This window comes from Bactrocera oleae, chromosome 2, assembly GCF_042242935.1.
Source record: "Bactrocera oleae isolate idBacOlea1 chromosome 2, idBacOlea1, whole genome shotgun sequence".
NCBI lineage: Eukaryota > Metazoa > Arthropoda > Insecta > Diptera > Tephritidae > Bactrocera > Bactrocera oleae.
In genome coordinates, this window is record NC_091536.1 from 20,639,676 (window position 1) to 20,659,748 (window position 20,073).

The 20,073-nt window shown below is 31.4% G+C and overlaps 3 protein-coding genes across 6 annotated transcripts in view; 1 reads left to right on the plus strand and 2 right to left on the minus strand.

Moving 5' to 3' along the window:
• Window positions 1–5,233, minus strand: part of mRpL45 (mitochondrial ribosomal protein L45) — a 44,100-nt gene extending 38,867 nt beyond the window's left edge. The window contains exons 1-2 of one of the 2 annotated variants that reach the window (XM_036377680.2): window positions 5,016–5,233; window positions 4,128–4,176 (exon numbers count right to left, since the gene is read on the minus strand). The gene's annotated coding sequence lies outside the window, so the exon portion shown is untranslated. Of the gene's footprint in view, window positions 1–4,061; window positions 4,177–5,015 lie in introns of both variants that reach the window. The other variant, XM_036377679.2, reaches the window with a different exon arrangement.
• A 1,763-nt stretch (window positions 5,234–6,996) lies between these two features.
• Window positions 6,997–9,395, plus strand: r-l (rudimentary-like). The gene is made up of 3 exons (XM_014234548.3): window positions 6,997–7,424; window positions 7,491–8,001; window positions 8,496–9,395. Exons 1-3 carry the CDS (start codon window positions 7,284–7,286, stop codon window positions 9,308–9,310), a joined length of 1,467 nt encoding a protein of 488 aa, XP_014090023.1. The 5' UTR covers window positions 6,997–7,283; the 3' UTR covers window positions 9,311–9,395.
• Window positions 9,396–9,666: 271 nt separating this feature from the next.
• On the minus strand, window positions 9,667–19,715 carry AnxB9 (Annexin B9). Of its 3 annotated transcripts, none has more exons than XM_014234609.3 (6): window positions 19,556–19,715; window positions 15,129–15,209; window positions 13,593–14,075; window positions 13,306–13,531; window positions 13,063–13,244; window positions 9,667–9,892 (listed from the first exon to the last, which is right to left on the minus strand). In XM_014234609.3, exons 2-6 carry the CDS (start codon window positions 15,156–15,158, stop codon window positions 9,839–9,841), a joined length of 975 nt encoding a protein of 324 aa, XP_014090084.1. In that variant the 5' UTR covers window positions 15,159–15,209; window positions 19,556–19,715; the 3' UTR covers window positions 9,667–9,838. The 3 variants fall into 3 exon arrangements, with proteins under 3 accessions (XP_014090084.1, XP_014090085.1, XP_014090083.1); XM_014234610.3 differs by lacking the exon at window positions 9,667–9,892 and adding an exon at window positions 9,957–10,514; XM_014234608.3 differs by lacking the exon at window positions 9,667–9,892 and adding an exon at window positions 11,512–12,148.
• Window positions 19,716–20,073: the final 358 nt, after the last annotated feature.

Sequence of the window (20,073 nt, forward strand, 5' to 3'; positions counted from 1 at the left end):
CAAAAAGCGAATTAAAGTTCAAACACTTATTTTAAGTGACAGCAAAGATTTGTTCAAATTAATTGCATTTGACTCAGCACTCATAATTAACTTGTATTACAATAAAATAAAACACTAGCACTAAGAAGAAACAAATGCTGCAAATAAATACATTTATAGATTTCGTAATAGCCTACTCCTTGCAAAGCGATACCAAAATCATAATCGTGGTCAACAAATAATCAAGTTTCAGTATAGGTATACCTACAATAAATACAATTAACTGATAGATCGCAGAATAATAACCAATATAACCGACAATTTGTATATAAAGTGTATCTTATAGAACGAATCATAAAAATGCAACGGCATAAATATTTATAAGGAGATTTTTTGAATAATAGTACTTTTTCAGTATTATAAATAATAATTTTTTAAGAGAGAACTTTCAAACACTTTTGGACTCGAATCATCTATTAACAGAGCTGCTTATAAAACTGGGAAAAAATCAAAGAAAAAAAGATATCAAAGTGTCATGAAATAAAAATGAATCAGTTCAACGCTGATTCAATTATAGTTGTAGCGGTAGCCCTAAAAAACAAGTACAAGAGGGTTTTAGCTCATAATGACAAAAACAATTTTAGCTTTGATTTTATGATTCTAAAATAAGTTTTTTAAACATTGCAACCAATGCAAATGCGTGTTTTTGTTTTGGTATGATAACTGAATAAATCATACAAAATCATAAAAATTCATAAGAAAAACCAAAAAAAAGTTTTCTTGACATTATGAATTAAAAAATTTTTTCGTATGAAAGAGCACGCTCTCAAGTAATACAACCTTATATAATTGAACCATGTGTTAAACAAGTTCTGTAACTTTAAAAAATCAACGAAAACTTTGTCTCTATTACTTGCTTTTCAACCATTCTAATCTTGGTGTGCGTATCATTCAATTATACACAAAATTAAAAAATTAAAATAAGCAAACGAGCATATATGTTAAATATCATTCAACAATACAGTGTGAACCTTTAATTGCAGATAAAAACATATAGACATTAGAAAAATAAAAAGCCATGAAATTCGAAAAGGATTAAATGTACGAAGGCGGATATGTATGTATGTGCATGCGAAAATTGCAAATTGTGCGTTAAACTAATGTAATCACTTGATTTGATATATGAAATAATAGAAGTTGGTTTCTTGAAAATAGTTAAAGTTTACCACAAACTGATTTATTGTTGGAACATGGACTTACATATATTACATACGCTCAAATCATGCTCACACACGCTCTATTTTGCCTTAAATCAGCTAGAGACTGGAAATGAAATGGAAGATGAAAGTTTATAGGCGCTTCCATTCAAACTTTCGTGAAATAAAATTATAAAACTTTCTTTCTTTCATACCAACTCGCCATATACATGCGATGGTTCTTTACAACAACTTTTTTAAATAAAATTCTTTTATTTTCAGTCTTTTTTCGACAATTTCATTTTCTGCATTTTGCTTGAAACTGATCCTTAAAACTTCTAATTGCCGTTTATGCATTGCTCTTAAAGTCAACAATAATTCACTCAAATATCACTAAAGCGTGACTCATCTAAATATAATAAACTAATATAAAAACTACTTTTTATTTTTTCTCCGCTTTTTGAGCTATCCAGCGAACTAAGTTGCACAGAGATCATTTGGATTATATGCAACGATTTAGGTTAATTTTGCCACTTTCCGCTGTTGTAACAAAAGCACACAAAAACATTTTTTAATATATTCTCAAATAAATACGGTGAGTTGCCTAAAACCTGAGTTTCACACAATATCGAATCAAGCTATCACACTAGACCCTTTTTTCGTAAACACACTCATCAAACGGAATCATTTTCATCAATATGATTTATGTGTAATTAATATAAAGTAATTAAGCGAAAATGTAATCTAAAATTAAATAAAATTAAAGTAAACAACAACAAAGAAATTAAATGAACTCAGGGATAGAGCCTCCAAAAATGTATAAATAAAATACACGCAATATTTTAGCAAAAAAGAGAAAAAACAAAACCAAAATAAATATATAATTACTTATACGAAATTTTAAATTTAACAAATTTTAACGAGAATGAAAATATATGTCTAAAATACATGAAATAACACAGCGTAAAAATTCATAATGAAAAACTCAAAGCACCAGAAGAAAATCCAAAATTAATTGATTGATATAAAAGTTAAAATATGTGGAAAGCAGATAAAACTTAAAAGTAAAGAACAGCTTAAAGCATATTTGAAAGCGTCAAATAAAAAGCGAACAAAGTTTTAATATGAAATTAAAACACTTTAAACAATTTCACACACAAAATTTTGCACAACACTTATTCAATAATTTATGTACTCTTGTATGGCAAACAAAAAACTTAAAAGTCAAGGCAGATTTATTGTAATTTAAACTCGAAATGTTGTTTTGCTTTAAAAAATATTCAATTTTTTGTGATAAAATACATATGTTTGAATACATTCTTATATATACTACATATACATATGTAAGTTAACTCTTCTGGTATGTATTTTACTAAACACAAAAACAAGTTGTAGAAATTTGGTATTAGGGGCTTAGAAATGATTCGATAGAGTTTTGAAAAGTGTTTATGGGTTTTTTCCTGTTGCCAAATGGCAGTAGTAGTGCAGTTCACTTAAATAATGCATAAATATGTACAACCTGCAGCTTAAAAGTATAAGAAATACTACATAATACAGTGGCAGCATTACCGTTAGTAAGTCCAGTAGGTTTCAGTGATGAGTATATTTATTAAGGTGTCCGTTATTTTCCAAGTTAATTTTTTCAAACGCTCTCTGAAGCATTTGCGCTAACAAAAACGGTTACAACGTAAACAAGCTCTTTATTTACAATATAAACGGTGTCTAAGTTATTTTATTTTTCTCATATATTTCATTTTTTGACAAAGCAAATAAACCTACAACTTTGAAAGAATGATGTTCTAATATAAAATTTTCCATTCTGCAAAAAATTGTATAAAAACATTTGTTTAAAAGTTATACGCAGTTAAAGTTATGCATCAAATGTACTGTACTCATACACTACACCACGTCGTATCAGCAACACTGAATGCATAAATCACTTGTATGAATGTTCTAGTCATTTGCAAACCAAATATATATTTATACTTATTTTTATACTTGTTACTTTTTACCTTCTTATTTCATGTTTATATTGTGAACTATTATTTGACAAAAATATGTCAATATGTTAAATGTACAATTTTATGTTTGAAAAAGTTTGTACAAACTACTGCTAGACTATTAGTTGCCTTTTATAACTTTCAATTTGGGTTTTTATATTATAGTGGACTGATTTCAGCGTTGAATAAGATAATTAAGATAATGTCTATACACATTGTGTTAGGAACTTTTAGACTTTACAAAATTCTTCATTTTTTTAATAATTTTGCTCACTTACTTGCTATTATATGAAGTAGTTTAAATAATTTTAAGTTTGAGCAAACAGATGTAAGGTTAGAAAGTAATTGAATGGCAAAATTGATAACAAACGGTATGAAAAATAATATTTTTGTAAACGACCTGAAATGAATAGTTTATTTTTATATGCAGAAAGATATTGGGTGTAGCGAGTCATGACTTTGATCAGGTTTTCAAATATAAATATATACATATGTAGGTATGTAATAGTAAGCTGCGAACAAACGACGACTTGGTAGTACGTAGTAGGATTATATAAACTATTTTTATGAAAATATGGACTGTAAAATGAAACGATACGGAAGAATGAAAAATTAAAAGCTCGCCACTAGAAAAGCAAGTGAGCATATGAAATACTTATAATGTTGTGAAGAAATGCATGCATACGAGTACATACATATTGGTTAAATGAATATTAAAGAAAAATATAAAAATTAAATTCACTTTACAGAAGCTGTTTTTCACTTATTAAATTAGAAATTAAAATTTTGAAAAAAAAATGTAATAATAAAAAAGTTAGTTTACGACAATGGTGATATAGTATTGGTGTAGCAACAATTACATAATAAATTCTTTAATTGGACTCACTCAGAAAAACCAGCAACGTTTATGAAGCATAGTAATTAGAAGTGATGAGAAAGTAAGCAGACTTACCTAAACACAAGTGGAAAAAGGCGTGTATTTTTTGTCAGCAATGATGATACTGAAATATGTTTAGGATGATGCATATATTATAATTCTTAAACTTATTAACTTAATAAATTACTTCAAAGTATTTCATAACAAATGGAAGATGTGTATAATGTAAGGCAAATAATATAATAATGAATATATAAATAACTACACAAAAGAATTGAGCGGAACGAGCTAATGTGCGATATTGTAATAAATTATGAATAACTTTGTACTTGAATTAATATTTTATTTAAACTTAAGTCAAGATATTCAAATAAAATATAATCATTTCAATTCAAATATATACCGAGTGTTTTTATTTTGAGAAAAGCTGTTGTATTCACAGTTCAACGCTTGTTACATTTTTTTAATTCGGATAAAAACTCTTCATCAATCGAGTTTTATAGGAATTAATAGATAAATATATTATTTTAACTTTTTTTGAATGTTTTTGTTTTATCTTCAATGAATGCATAGTTCTCAAGAAGATTGTGTTAAAGTCGATTAGAGCAAAATTGACGAAGTTGAATCTTTTATATCAGATTTGAAAACTTTAAAGCGTTTTCCAAATTCTGTGCCCTCATAACTACTGAAAATTTTAAATTTCAAAAACCCCCCAGCGTTACGATTATCTAACGATATAATTTTAATTTTTGGATTTCAATTGATCTTGCATCCAGTCATGAAGGATAACGCAATTCAACTTTTTCCGAGACGCTCCAGAGTAATTATTGCCATAGTCGTATTTCCTTATATTTCTAAATGAAAATTTAACAAAATATTCTGCAAGTGTCATACTTTAATGTACCATTGGATTTGAAAAATAGATTTTAATTGTTTCATCAAAAAGAAATCATAAAAATTTACCTTGTTTTACATGAGTTAACCATACTCCTCCCCTAATTATATAGTAAAGACTCCGTAGAAACCCAGGATACGGAATAGATAGATATGTATGGGAAATTCATATGGCTATAGGCTTACTTTTTCGTTGACTAGTATTTCATTAAAAACAATGTATCATCTCTGCTCTTCACAAACACAATTATAGGTGAAATAAAACAGTTATTGCTCGCAAACAACAACAATTCGGGAAAACTTTAGTATAACGTCCCACGCTTTCGGGGATAAAATGGGTATGGGCGGATAGAGGAGATCCTCCAGATCAAGAATATATATAGATATAGCCGCGGGAAACTTATAGTTTTCGAGATATTTAGGTTTAAAGTTCAAAATTTTGACTATTTAAAGTACGCATTTTTCCCATTTCGAATGGGTTATACACTTATATTTTCCACTTTTATATCGACTAACACTTCACTAATTCGTTTGTACACATTTATTTTACATTATATAGTGCAAAAATAGTTTAATTCAATAATTAAATTATTGTTAAATTCTATTAATTCTGACAATAACAAAAGGGTTGCAAAATTTCAAATAACCAGTGTTACCTTATCGACATCTTTTGTAATTGAACTGAAAGAAATTAACACAGACAATACCCCAAATACAGGAATCCAAAACCTAGAGAAATAAACTATTACAAAGCATTGATGTTAAGTATTATGTTATACCCTCTATGACAATATTACTTTTTCAAAAAAAATAACCCTTGCCGGTCCAACACCGGGGTGTATCAAAATAATTTTCGCGCAGAACTTCTTTTTGCGTTGGCGGCCTTCGGCCGCGCTTGAAAAAAATAACCCTGGTCGGTCCAACACCGGGGTGTATCAAGGTTTTTTTGCGCAGAACTCCTTTTTGGGTTGGCGGCCTTCGGCCGCGCTTCAAAAAAATAACCCTGGTCGATCCAACACCGGGGTGGATCAAGGTTTTTTTGCGCAGAACTTCTTTTTGCGTTGGCGGCCTTCGGCCGCGCTTCAAAAAAATAACCCTGGTCGATCCAACACCGGGGTGGATCAAGGTTTTTTTTGCGCAGAACTCCTTTTTGCGTTGGCGGCCTTCGGCCGCGCTTCAAAAAAATAACCCTGGTCGATCCAACACCGGGGTGGATCAAGGTTTTTTTGCGCAGAACTTATTTTTGGGTTGGCGGCCTTCGGCCGCGCTTCAAAAAAAATAACCCTGGTCGATCCAACACCGGGGTGTATCAAAGTTTTTACGCGCAGAAATTCTGTTTGCGTTGTTTCCTGTATCTAGGGTACAATCTCTCTGTTTATTTTATTTTTCTTCGTTTACCAAATATATTAGTATGGCAACACTGATGTTTTGACATTCACAACCATTCTGTTATTGTCAAAATTAATAAAATTGAAGAATGATTTAAATATTGAAATAAAGCTATTTTTGCAGCATCTAATATAAAAAAAATTTCTAAAAACGAATTAGTCAAGTGTTAGTGGATATAAAAGTGATAAATACAAGTGTATAATTCATTTTAAATAGCAAAAATACGTACTTTAAATAGTTGAAATTTTCAACTTTAAACGTAAATATCTCGAAAACTATAAGTTTCCCGCGGCTATATCTATATATATTCTTGATCTGGAGGATCTCCTCTATCCGCCCATACCCATTTTATCCACGAAAGCGTGGGACGTTATTCTAAAGCCGACCCAACAATTCAAGCAGAAAATTAAAAATAAAAGAAAGTAAAATAGAATTGAAATACAATATTTTCCGGAATAAACTGATAGTTAATGAAGAACAGCCAGAGAACGTATATGATCATATACGTTCTCTGCATATACGTTCTCTGATGTGACAACAGCTTGATAACTAGACAGAGTTTCCAAAACTACTTTTTATGTTAGAAGTAGTGGATTTTAAATTTAATATTTTAATAAAAAAACATAGTTTGATAGACCGTGTAATAATTTTGAAATTTTTGTTTAGCGCGATACTATCTTAAATAATTTTGCATTAATCAGAACAAAATGCTAAGGGAATAGATATGTACCAATTGTCGAAAAGTGTCAACCCTGTTCTTCGCTAACTTCGCAGGCCGGTTGGAAACTTCTTCTCACAGTACACAAGAGTCGTCATTAGCTTATTACATATCGCGGCGACAGCGTGATTTCGACCATTCCAAAAACGTGCATTTGTGATAGCTTTTAAAAGCGATTAATATTAAGCAATTATACTTAAACACTTGTTAAAAAAACACCGGTTGCCAAAATGAGTGATGTACGTAAAGCCCTCGCAATAAAATTATACGAAATCAATGCTTTCAAATTCGGCGATTTCAAGATGAAAGTGGGCATTAATTCACCTGTATACTTTGATTTACGCGTAATTGTTAGCTATCCAGAAGTGATGGTAAATACTAATTAGATATACATATGTATTTGGATTTTTGGTTTTATTCCTCTCTTTTATTTATAGAAAACAGTTTCGGAATTGATTGCCGCCCATATTAAGGAGCACCAATTGACGGCGAAACATGTTTGTGGTGTACCATATACAGCTCTTCCATTGGCCACTTTGGTGTCCGTACAGCAAAGTACCCCCATGCTGGTGCGACGTAAAGAAGCCAAAGATTATGGCACAAAAAAGTTAATTGAAGGTCTCTATAATGCGGGCGACACGTGTCTTATTGTGGAAGATGTCGTAACATCTGGTTCAAGTGTTTTGGACACAGTACGTGATTTGCAAAGGGAAGGTATTGTTGTCACCGATGCTGTCGTAGTTGTTGATCGTGAGCAAGGTGGAGCGGTGAATATTGAAAAGCAGCAGGTGCGCATGCACTCCTTATTTACGCTGTCTTTTCTACTTAACACGTTGCATGAAGCAGGAAAGATTCAAGGTGACACTGTGGATGCGGTTGCAAAATATATTGCTGCTTATCAAATTAAAGGCGATGGTTCGTTCGTAAATCCACAGAGTAAAATTGTTGGTGAGTAAACATGCAGAACAAGTATATCATTCAAATAAACAATGTTTATTTTTTATAAGTGAGCATATATAGCATTGAAAAAATCAGTTGCTAAATAGTTGTTGTTGTTATTGTAACGGTTACCCAGCGTATCAGTAATTTAATTATGCGCGAAAAACGAATATTGTATTATATGTTGGATATATATAATAATATGATTTATTGATAATTGATAATTTTTAACTTCCATATATTTAGTGCTTGATGAGTTAGTATTTGGAAAATTTAGTTAAATTTAAAATATTTTTCATTTTGGTTGATATCGTCATTGCATCTAATAACTGTTATTGTTTATGGAATGCTGCAGCTATGAATGTTCTTGGAAAGGTAAAAATCCTCTTTTGTTCTGGTAACATACCGCACTGTTAAAACAAAGTTTATATTAATAATGTTTGTTCTTTTATGTGTTATTTTAAAATCTTTTGTCTACGATTTCCCTCTTTTTTACTTGTTAGCTAATGAATTCTCAAGGACTAAACTTTCATTCGAGCATCGCGCCACTTTAGCGAAATCTAAGCTGGCCAAGCAGCTTTTCCATTTGATGGCAAGCAAGAAGACTAATCTTTGCCTGGCCGCTGACCTCACTAAATCTGAAGAGATTCTTAATATCGCGGAAATTTGTGGGCCTTATATTTGCGTCCTGAAAACGCACATTGACATTGTAGAGGATTTCGATGAAGCATTCATACAGAAGTTACGCAGCTTGGCTGATAAACACAATTTCTTAATAATGGAAGATCGTAAATTTGCCGATATTGGAAATACGGTATCCCTACAATATGGCAAAGGTGTATATAAGATCGCCAATTGGGCGGATTTGGTTACAGCCCACGCACTGTCAGGTCGCAGCATATTGCAAGGACTTAAAGCCGGTCTTGCTGACAGTGTATCAGATGGAAGAAAACATGGCGTATTCTTACTTGCCGAATTATCTAACACAGGCAGTTTAATCGATGCTAAGTATTCAGAAGCGGCCAGCAAGATTGCAACTGAAGGTGCGGACATTGATTTTGTTGCCGGAGTTGTGTGTCAGTCGGCCAGTTGCTTCCATTTTCCTGGTTTAGTTCAGCTTACACCTGGTGTAAAAATCGATGATACTGTCGACCAGCTGGGACAGCAATATCAAACGCCCGAACATGTAGTGCAGGAACGTGGTGCCGATATCGGTGTTGTAGGACGTGGAATTTTACAAGCTAAGTGTGTTGAAAAAGCAGCAGTTCTATACCGTGATCGCCTTTGGGCAGCATATACAGATCGCATTGCGAAATAGGAACATAGGATTATATTCTATATTAAATACTTTTCGTGTAATTATGGCAAGGGTAAAAATAACTATTACTTCAAACTCTGTTAAATCTGTCTTTTAATTAATATTTTTGTTAGATGTGAAATGAATGTATTTGGTTTTGCACTTATGATAGTGTATAATCGCCAAAATCATAAATCAATCATTGGAATTTATGTGACAATATTAAAAATTATGGAGAATTTTTAAGTAATTTTTCATAAAGAGTAAAAGGAGGAGAGTAAAGGGAGAGTCCAAGGAGCAACGTGTGAATAGTGCCTTAAAGTTGGCAAAGCTTGTATTTAAAAATATGGATTTATTCAAATAAAACACAGGCAGGCTATTGTACAAATAGTTTTTGTTCAATTTAAAGAGAAACACAATACAATAATAATATTACAATACGTATCCGAGTTTTAGTTAATATGTTTAAATAAGTTTGTATGATGAGTAGAATTACTTCTCCATAGGAAAATTAATCCACTAGTTAAATACCATATGTTAGACCAAATTTTAATACGACGCTAATGTACTCAAAGCATGACCAGTATCCCCATTCACGTCATCCTGTAAAGAATAAAAGAAGAAAAATGGCAAATGTACACATTTTTACATAAATTAAAAGCCTGTATTTATTTGTTCGTGAATAATACTTTATTTGATGAAATCGGTTATAGCACTTGAAAATATAATTTTCAAATATACTAAATATATATATAGTAAAAAAGTTGTAAATAAAAAATTAATCCAAACAATATCAAAATGTGAGATATTCGCAGAAAATTTTAAAACAATACTTTAAATTTTAACTGTACCTCCGAAAGAAACACATTTCTTTGCAAAGTCCTTAATACAAAAGCAATACAGCACATATAAATACAACATATCATTTTAAAAACTTTTATAAGTAAAGCATTTTTGTTTGTGGTCGAACTTTGTTCGTATTCTTTGTTTCAAGATATTTAAAATGAATAGCTTTTTAAATACATATATAAGCTTGTTAATTTCATAAAAGGCATTTTGGTATTTATTTTTATTTTTTAGATCATCTTAAATGAAAAGCTGCGAGCTGCACTATGCTGCTTTCTTCGCCTTGTCATTTAAGTATGAAGTTCTACTGTAAACATCAAGCATTCTACCAGGCAACCATAGTGACAAGCACAAAACCGATCTCAGACTGTGAATCCTCCTGCAAAGCACACAACGTTGCAGATTAGTGTGGATATGGTGGGTTGGAGTGTTTTTAAAAAGACAATTATTAGAGAGAATAGACAAAAGCAAAGAGAAGTTTTGAAATAATTGTATAAGGTTATAAACAGTTACATAGTAAAGTAATTACAGGTTAAGGTGAATTTTGTTAATAAATATGACCGGGTGTGTTGCACAATGCAGGCAAAAATTGTAAAAGAGTATATGAATTATAAATTTGATAATGTGAAAACTATACGAAATTTGAGGTTTGCCAAATTGATCTGATTAACTAATTATTAAATGTTAATAAAATGGCAGGTTTTAGTATTTTCAGCAGCCTTCAAATTGTGACGACCATATGTTAAAGTGCAAGGCAGACAGTTACTGATTAAATTATAATTCTTAATATTTTGCAGTCTTCAGAAATTATGAATATTAAGACTTAAACTTTGTTTGTTGTGTTTTTTTTTCGAATGCGTTCAACTTTTAAAATATTTTTTGTAATAAGTCTGTAAATAAATGTATGTATGTTTGTATATAATATATAATATGTGCCCAATTAAATACAGCTAAAGCCAAGAAAAAATGGTGTTAGTGTAGTCTTTATTCCCGATTAAACATATTTTAATATTTGTTTGAATGACATTGCAAGAAAAAAGGAGAAAGTTTTTACTCTACTAGATATACAAACATATATTTTCTTTTCAAAAAAATGTCTTGAAAAAATATTTTATTTAAAAATTAGTATATTGCTGAAAAATATTAGTGTTCTCATAATTAATTTTTTTTTAATCCACACACGATTAATTGTATCATTTCTACAAATCCACCTTTGGGTGCTCCCCGTTGAAAGTTTCTAGCCCGCTTTTTTAAAAACTCTTATCATTCCCATCAGACAATTAAGCTCTAAGATCTAATTAGATAAGCATGATAATGTTTCGCATTGATAATGCCAATTGCGAGGGTGGCGTTGAAGATAAATAAATAGTTCTCACTTTGTTTGTATATGAAATGCACATTTATTCATAAGCATTTGTTTCAACTACATATGTATATTTAAGAATATATATATAAGGAAAACCGAGAGCTAATGATTTTCATACTCAAAATATGTTTCCTTAATGTGGAATAATATATGTATAAATAAAAATAACAATTGAGATTTGATGTATAACACAATAATATTCGACGTAAAAAAGTGTGGATGGTATACTAGTAGAATAACATTTAATGCCTAGATAGGCACTTTTCGCTATTTTTTTTTTACAAAAGTCAACACTTTTTCAAACTTCAACCATATTGTATATTTATAGGCAGATTAAGTAGTAGATAAATAGGTAGTTGAGTTGAGAATGTTTTCTTGAGATTTTATGTGTATGAACGAGTAAGTTTATGTGCGCTTTGACGTGCATATATAAGGCATATTTTTAGGAGATAAACGGTGAACAGCACCGCCATTTTTATTTCGCTTGTTTGACTTCCGTTGTTTATACAATATTTCTTTCATCATTAGGTACTTTTAGTAAATTAAAAATACATTCAGTTTTATTTGTTTTCTTTAAAAATCTATTTTCGGTCTTAGAATCCGACAATAGCCAATAGGGCACGTTTGTAATCGCCAGAGGTGTCGCCCTGAAAAAGTCGAATGTTTTTAATTTAATTTGAATTCGGATTTGGAACAGAAACGAAAAAATAGTTAAGATTAAAAAAGGCGTTTCTTTGTGGTGTTGAACCCTAAATCTCTACTCAAGGTTAACTTCTTATCACCGTGAAAATGGACAGAGTTACAGAAAGTATATTTATTTTAAATAATTTGCAATCACACACATTAAAGAGAACGCAAGCTAGCTCTAACAAAAGAGATATTTTTATATATTATTTTTTAAATCGGGCATTAATGTAAGCAACAAAAAAATTACGCCAAAAAAATTTTAGAAAGTCAAGCATAAAATATTTAAGCACAAATTAGCATCAATTTGTACAAAATGATTCAAGTCATCTGATAGCAATATGAAAATATTATTTTGGTTTGCAACAAAATTTCAAAAGATCTTTTAGCTTTATAAGCTTGTAAGATGTTATGAATTCATTAATTTTTGTAGTATAACGCAATTGTTTTTAAACCGTAATTTTTTCATTGAAAATAGTTTAAAAATTCTCATTGCATTACATTACAACACTTTTTACGCCAGTAGCATTTCGATTATTAAAGCCACTACCACATATGCTTTAAAAATAAAAATAAAAAAAAGCATGCAATCTTAATTCAGCATAACCAAAAAATGAGAGAGTCATACCAACACCGGTTGATTTAAAAGTAAAAGTTACCCATTAGTAAAATCAGACAATTATGTAACAAATAAATTTATATAAACCCAGTTTTGCAGTGATATGTAAATAATTACAAGTATGTACAATTTAATAATCATTATTTAATTATGATTATTTTAGTTTTTTTTTTTAATCAAGCACTGCAAAGTACTAATTTCACCGATAAATTATTAAAAATACTCGCATATGTATATAAAATATTGATATTGATTTACCTTGATCCACGATTCCAAACTCTTGCCGTATTTATTTTGGAATGCTTCTTTAATATCTCCCAAATCGATTTCCGAACGACTGACCACTATACGAATCAGCGTCTTGTCCTTGGTACCCATACCATGCATTGACTCGTACAAACGTTCGGCGAAGTAGTCAACCTTCGACTTGCAACATTTCACTGCAAATAAAAATATAATTATAAACATACAATTTTACTTTTACTGCCACTCATCACTTACCGATAGCGAGGAAGCCACGCTCCACAGAGCCGCTGAATTCGCGCTTAATCGCCTTTTCAATATCATTACCAGAGATATTTTCGTATTCGAGGAAGATCTGTCGCAACTGCTGGTAGGAACGTGTGATCAAAATTGAATTGAATGTGGACTCATCGGTACCCCATTGACCTTCGCCAGCTTCTTGCAAAGCCTGTGCGTCCGCAACAGCGGCGGCTTCATCAACACCCTAAGGGAAAATTGAAAAACGTGAATATTTGATTTAGCATCACTTCCTAAATATATCTCACCTGGTTTTCATCGCGGTTACCCTGTACCAACGATACGCACAAACGTTTGAAGTGTCCGCTGGTGTCACCCTTCAAGTCCGACTCCAATGAACGACCAAAGGTCTGTTCATAGAACTGTGCAATGGTCTTAATACCATAATTGGAGAGTGTGCAGAGAATTTCAATGATCGCCTCCTCATCGGTGCCCAGCCCGGAAATAGCGTCATGCAATTCATTGGCATAGAACTGTGGCAATGGTGTCATCAATGCGACGATGACATTCTCGAATTTGCCGCTTAATTCTGATTTCAGTTCGGAAAGCAAATCTTTGCCGTAGGAAGTTTTGAAAGCTTCAGCGATTTCCAAACGTTGCACGATGCCGCGACGTGCTAAAATTTCGATGATGGACTTCTCGTCGGTGCCAAAACCCTTCATCGCTTTGCGTAAAATGGCCGCATCCTCGACGGGATCAAAAGGATCAGCGGGGTAGACGGTAGGGGTGCACTAAAAATGAAAATTGTCACAGTTTTAATAGTATTAAAACACAGTTCTAATTGTACGTATATAAATCAAAAATTACTCAAAACCAATATTTATTCATTATGAACTTCTCGGCAGTAGTAGCTTAAACAAATACAGTTATGCATTCCAGAGTATTTTTTAAATGAAAATAGAGACATCATGCGCTATATACTCTTTGAGTCCTAGGGGAAATCTAAAATCTTAATGATAACGTACGAATAAACTTATCCCTATATCCATAAGTGTATACATGCATATATGTACACAACTTACATAGAAGTACATAATTCAAAGTCGTCGGTTATCAATTGTATTTTATCCATATACGAGTCAACCGACATACATATGTAGATGTGCATGTACTATGTAAAATAACGTTTCGGTATGAGAAGAAAAATCGGTTAAACAAAAGCGATTAATAATTGCACGGATTTGTCATTTTGCAAATATTTATCGAGCTGTGTGGTACAAACAAACTGATTAGATAATGAGAAAGTTGTGAAAACATATTTCGTTCATTTCAATTACAATCTGACAATTGGATATAATGCGATATTCAAAATTGAGAGTATCATGTACTGCATCACATGTTCACATTATTTATTTAGTTTACGAAAATAATGAAATTGGAATTCTGACTAACCCTAACCCCTTAATAGAAGTATAATTTAAGATGTATATGAAACTTGTGCAGAGATGAACTACATTTCAAGTACAAGTCGAAATTTGTACTTTTGATACAAGTATATATGTACATACATACACATACAGATTTATACACATATACCTTATGTGAACATGCATAAATACCACATTGTATATGTGTATGTTTGTTCTAAACCGATAAAATTCCAATTTATGCTTCGAACAAACAACAGTGTACAATTTGTGTATAACCTAATATAAAACAAAATTCAGCAAATAACCGCAGCGCCTAAACTCCTTTGCTAAACAATTAATCGGTACGCTCAAAATTGTGTGTATATAAAATTAATTTATGAATCATACAATAAATTTAGTAACTCATAAACTCACCTTGAATGGATAATATTCAGCGGAGCTCATTTTGTTTGGTTTCTTAGTTTATTTAGTCACTTAAAAATGTAATAAATCACGCTGTAATGAAATAGAAAATAACATCATTATACATATGTATTAAATATTATAAAGCTATATATTTGAAGTCATGTGCTAATTACTTCATTACAGTAACTTAAATTACACTAAACACCTTCTGAACATACATATGTATGTACTTCTTTGTAATAAATGCATAATTCTTTTGTACTATTAAAATTTTGTTCTAAAAAATTGCTTTCTGAAAATTTAATTATAAAAAAATATTGTAGAAAAATACATGTGTCATTTTTAAAAAAGCTAAACCGATTATTATATATTACTATAACTACAGAAAAGAAACAGTCGCTTTATTATTCTAGTGGCGAATATGTACATACATACATTATCTAAAAACATAGCTTTCCTGGCCGCACTGGTCTATTGGTCTTAGCGTGTTACGCATACGCCATGACATGTGAAACAGCACTTACATACTCGTATGTACAATACACTCATAGTATTTTAGAAAATTGTTGTGTACACAAAACGATGACGCCATTCAAAAACCGAAACTAAAACCAAAAAGTGGCAGAATACGGTTTAGAAAAACTAAAATTATGTAACATACATAGGGATCTATGTAAGCCACCATAGCATTATTTTTTGCTCGCGTATAGCCAATAGAACACATCCTCATTCAATAAGCACACGCTTCTTTAGACACAATAAATTATATTTAACTTGCGTCTCAATCTGTCCTTTGAGTGCCAAAAAACAGCGCACTTGTTAACAATGATGGCGCCAAACCGCGGTCACTTGGCGACCATCAATATTTATTTATTATATATGTATGTAATTTCTCTTTTACAAAAGTATAACGAGAACATGCAACAATTCTATGACTCGTTATGGTGCATACCTTAAGTATATAGTTGATAAGTATTGGCATAAGGCAACTTGCAGCAACTTGTACTTAGTAAAGAGTTGGTCAAACATTAAACTTGCATTGCTCTGCCATATTAATAATGACTCAAAGAGGCCAAACGCTGCATGCAAAATTATGTTCAAGTTGAAAGTGAAAGTTTTGTCGGGTCAGTTGGGCGCCAGAATGTATACCATCTGCATATGCTTGTATGTACATATGTGCTGGGCAGATTATATACTCACAATATATTATATAACATATGTATACACTTTTAAGCATTAAGTAAGGACGAAATTGTATATTTTTAGGTTGTTGTTAGTACCAGATGGGCATACAAATATATTCATAAACGAGTATTTAAGGATACCACGTCAATACATGGGTGTGTAATAAGAGGATTGTCACATGCGCCGGTTTGCGGCGACAGTCTGCAGTTGAAATGTCGTTAGACATGTAACACAAAGATACTTACATATTTTCCAACAGGCATGACTTCTGTTCGGCTCTAAAAAAAAATAGTCATAAAAATCCATTCAAAATACGGAGGCGGCTTAAAACTTGGGAGAGTCACTCGACTAGGCAACTAGCGAATTTGTAAGGCGTGTGTATGCTATATACTTGTATGTACAAATATTTTTAATGGAATAATAAGAAGAGAGGTTCCAACGTGGGTGGATAGAACATACTAAAAATGCTGTCATAAAATACAGTAAAGGTCATTAATCTAGTAAAACGAATCACTTTTGAGGTCATTTTGTTAAGAGGCTCCATGGAATTTGTGAACACGTCATTAAAATTCTTGACGCTGCGCTTTATATGCAATTTAGCGCTTTAATACAACTTTATATCTACCCAAACATACATATGTATATAAATAGTTTATTATTAACGACGTCAGTGTGCAGTACACGCCCAGAGCGCAAAATTTAATAAGAGTGTGAGTCAAAAGAAACCGATGAAAAATATTGAAACTTCCTTTTGAATGCGGACAAGTGGGTCTTGTGATTTGAATACTAAGCTAAAAAAAAAATTATAAAAATATAGATTTGAAAAAAAAACAACACAAAAAAGTACAAAAAGCATATACGACAGTAGAAATAAAAGCTAACAAGAACAATGCTTGCAATGACGTGGCGAATGAAGACTAACTTGCGGCTTGTAAACTACCTATAACTTTTTATGCCTTGATTCCAAAACTGGTTCGTACTTCTAATACGGACATTTTATATATACATATGTATATGTATATTATGCTGTGCATGTGAAAGTACATAGAACGAAATGCTCAAAATGCGAAGCAACAAAATCTTTTATAACCGGCAAATTATATACATACATACATATGTATGTACAGACTTATATACCTATAACTATATATGTAGATTGAGCTACTGGAATCGCATGTAAAACAACTCCCGATCAGCACATTCAATTGAAATAATTGTGACCGCGGACATGAAGCGCGATATTTGCTCGTAAGGGCAATGGTGGATAGGATGACTGTCAGATGATGCTCACTTCAAAAAGAAGCCTACGGAACGATCACAAATGTGTGATATTTAAGCTAGATAATTGTAATGGAATTTGAAGCAGAAAAGCGAACACAGAATACAGAATTTGAGTAAAAAGCATCTAAGTGCGCTTTTTAGAGAGAACAAGCCATTGGAAATTGACACAGCTTTTTAGCAGCAAATATAATATATTCAGGTGAGTTTGCTTGCACTTACATATGAATGTATGTTATATATTTACTATATTAATTAGAACGTTTGTGCATGGAATATTTCTGCATAAAATTCGCCGAGAAGAAGTTAGTAACGAAAATCAAGGTTCGAATTGAAAAGTAACAATAACTGTATTAATAATTAACTATCAAATTGCGAGTTATTACATGAAGAAGTTTTGTATTATTTGGAAGAACATTGATAAACCTTTTTATCGAAAGTTTGGTTATTATTTTCGCGACAAGATACCTTTCTAAAACAATTTAAAGTCATGTTTTTTCGTATTTTTGTATGTTATATAATAAAAATGTAACTTTTACAACAACCAAATAATTGAACACAACAACTAACATTAAATGCACATAATAATTTGCTGATCACTATCTTAGTTCAAAGTAAGATCGATGAGTATATGTGTACATTGTAAAAATGAATCATTGACAAACAAACAGGAGTAACCTTACGTATGGTATGTATGTATGTTCATATATAAACGTGTATGTATGTTCGTATATATGTGCAATGAAATACGTCATTGCTCTCCACTGAGTCATATGATCTACGAAAATATTTGTGGAAGTAAATAAATATGTGAAAAGCATTCAGCTCAATTAACATAACTATTATATATAAATGTACATACTCATATGTATATATATATTCTATAATAAAGCAAAGCTCAACTATTATTGTGATTTTCGATTTTTGCTTTTTTAATCACATCCGTTGCATTTACTCTGTATGTATGATGTGCTCAACAATACTTTTTCTCATTTGTAGCGATTAAAATGCTCTTAAGCTAAGCTCCATAGGCAAAAGTATGCCGAGTACAATTTGTTTAGCCACACGCTCGTGAACAGATGCCGCTTTATAAAAGCTATAATTTAAGTTTTCTATGTATGAATGTATACCACTACATAAACATTTGTGCAGATACATATCTAATATACACATACTATGCACACTGAACTTTATATAGCCTTTTAATATATACATTATTTGGCTGTAGACAAATAGCACTGCCCCGTTGGCAAAGACTGCCAGAAGAAATCTTCATGCTTACTTATTTTCGTGATACATATGCATACACGTACATACATACATACATATATATGGGTACTTTATGTGGTACAAGTATACATATAGGTACATACATATGTATGTATATAAAAAATATATTTTTTAATTTATATTATTTTATGCACAAAGTATTTTTACAGTTGATTCATTGTAGTTACATCGTTATTTTGTTTTCTTTAGCGTTTATCATAATGCTAATCTTTGTATTCAGACACTTTTTGTTGTTATTTACAAATGTTGGCGGTGCTCTTGTTGAGTTTTAGTTGGAATGATGATGTCATCAGTTAGCGCTGTTAGAGCGTTCGCTGCTATTCATTGCAAGGGGAAAATAAATATTATTTCGAACAAAAGAATTCATTTAAGAAAAAAACATAAATATAGAAAAACTAACAGTTGAAGAAAATAGTTGCTTGCTTCAAATAATCAAAAAAAATAAATAAAAACCGAAAACCGCACCCAGTTTTGTTAAATTCGAGTTAACACTTTATATTCTCCTCAAAACCACAGTTATTCACTATTTACTACACTTTTGCTCTCATTTCACACGTTTTAAATACACCGCAAATATAATTACTGTGTAAAAATCAAAAAATAAACACGCAAATAAATAAATACAAATATTCACAAAAAGTGAAAGTTGAACATTGAACTATTTTTAATAAATTTCTATTTACCACAAGTGAATGTATTTTTGTACTGCTAACTGTGTGCACTCTCTGCTTCAACGCCTCAACGTAGACTGAAATGCGTCGCACAAAATGTAATTACTTTTATTCGCAGGAGCATTGGAAGTGAACAAAAGTAGGTGAATATCAGTTGGGGGAGCGTTGGGAACTGGCAAGAGTCAATACGCTCTGCACCAACAACAAATCACTACCGGCTTTGCATGTTGGAAATGTGGAGCAAATGCTAACTTGAAAATGATTTTCAATGTTGGTCTCCGCTCTTTCTCTTTTTATTTTTTCTCTCTCTCCTATCTATTATGCTATTCCAATTGAATACTTTTTGGGCTAAGAGAGAGCAACATTTACAAACACCGGCTATAACAAATGTACAAAATTCTTAATTCAAGATATCGAGAGCTTTGTTTTGTATAACGTCATGTACTTGGCTAGATTTTGAGCGCACATATTCACCTTTGTTTCTAAGAAAACGTCATGGAATATAGCCGTGATGAAGTAACAAAAAAATA

Coding starts and splice junctions, on each gene's coding strand:
- r-l (XM_014234548.3), top strand. CDS start 7,284: ATGAGTGATGTACGTAAAGCCCTCGCAATAAAATTATACGAAATCAAT. Junction 7,425..7,490: donor TTAGCTATCCAGAAGTGATG/GTAAATACTAAT, acceptor TTTTATTTATAG/AAAACAGTTTCGGAATTGAT. Junction 8,002..8,495: donor TCCACAGAGTAAAATTGTTG/GTGAGTAAACAT, acceptor TTTACTTGTTAG/CTAATGAATTCTCAAGGACT.
- AnxB9 (XM_014234609.3), bottom strand. CDS start 15,158: ATGAGCTCCGCTGAATATTATCCATTCAAG. Junction 13,245..13,305: donor GCGTGGCTTCCTCGCTATCG/GTAAGTGATGAG, acceptor TTTTATTTGCAG/TGAAATGTTGCAAGTCGAAG. Junction 9,893..13,062: donor GTTTGGAATCGTGGATCAAG/GTAAATCAATAT, acceptor TATTCTTTACAG/GATGACGTGAATGGGGATAC.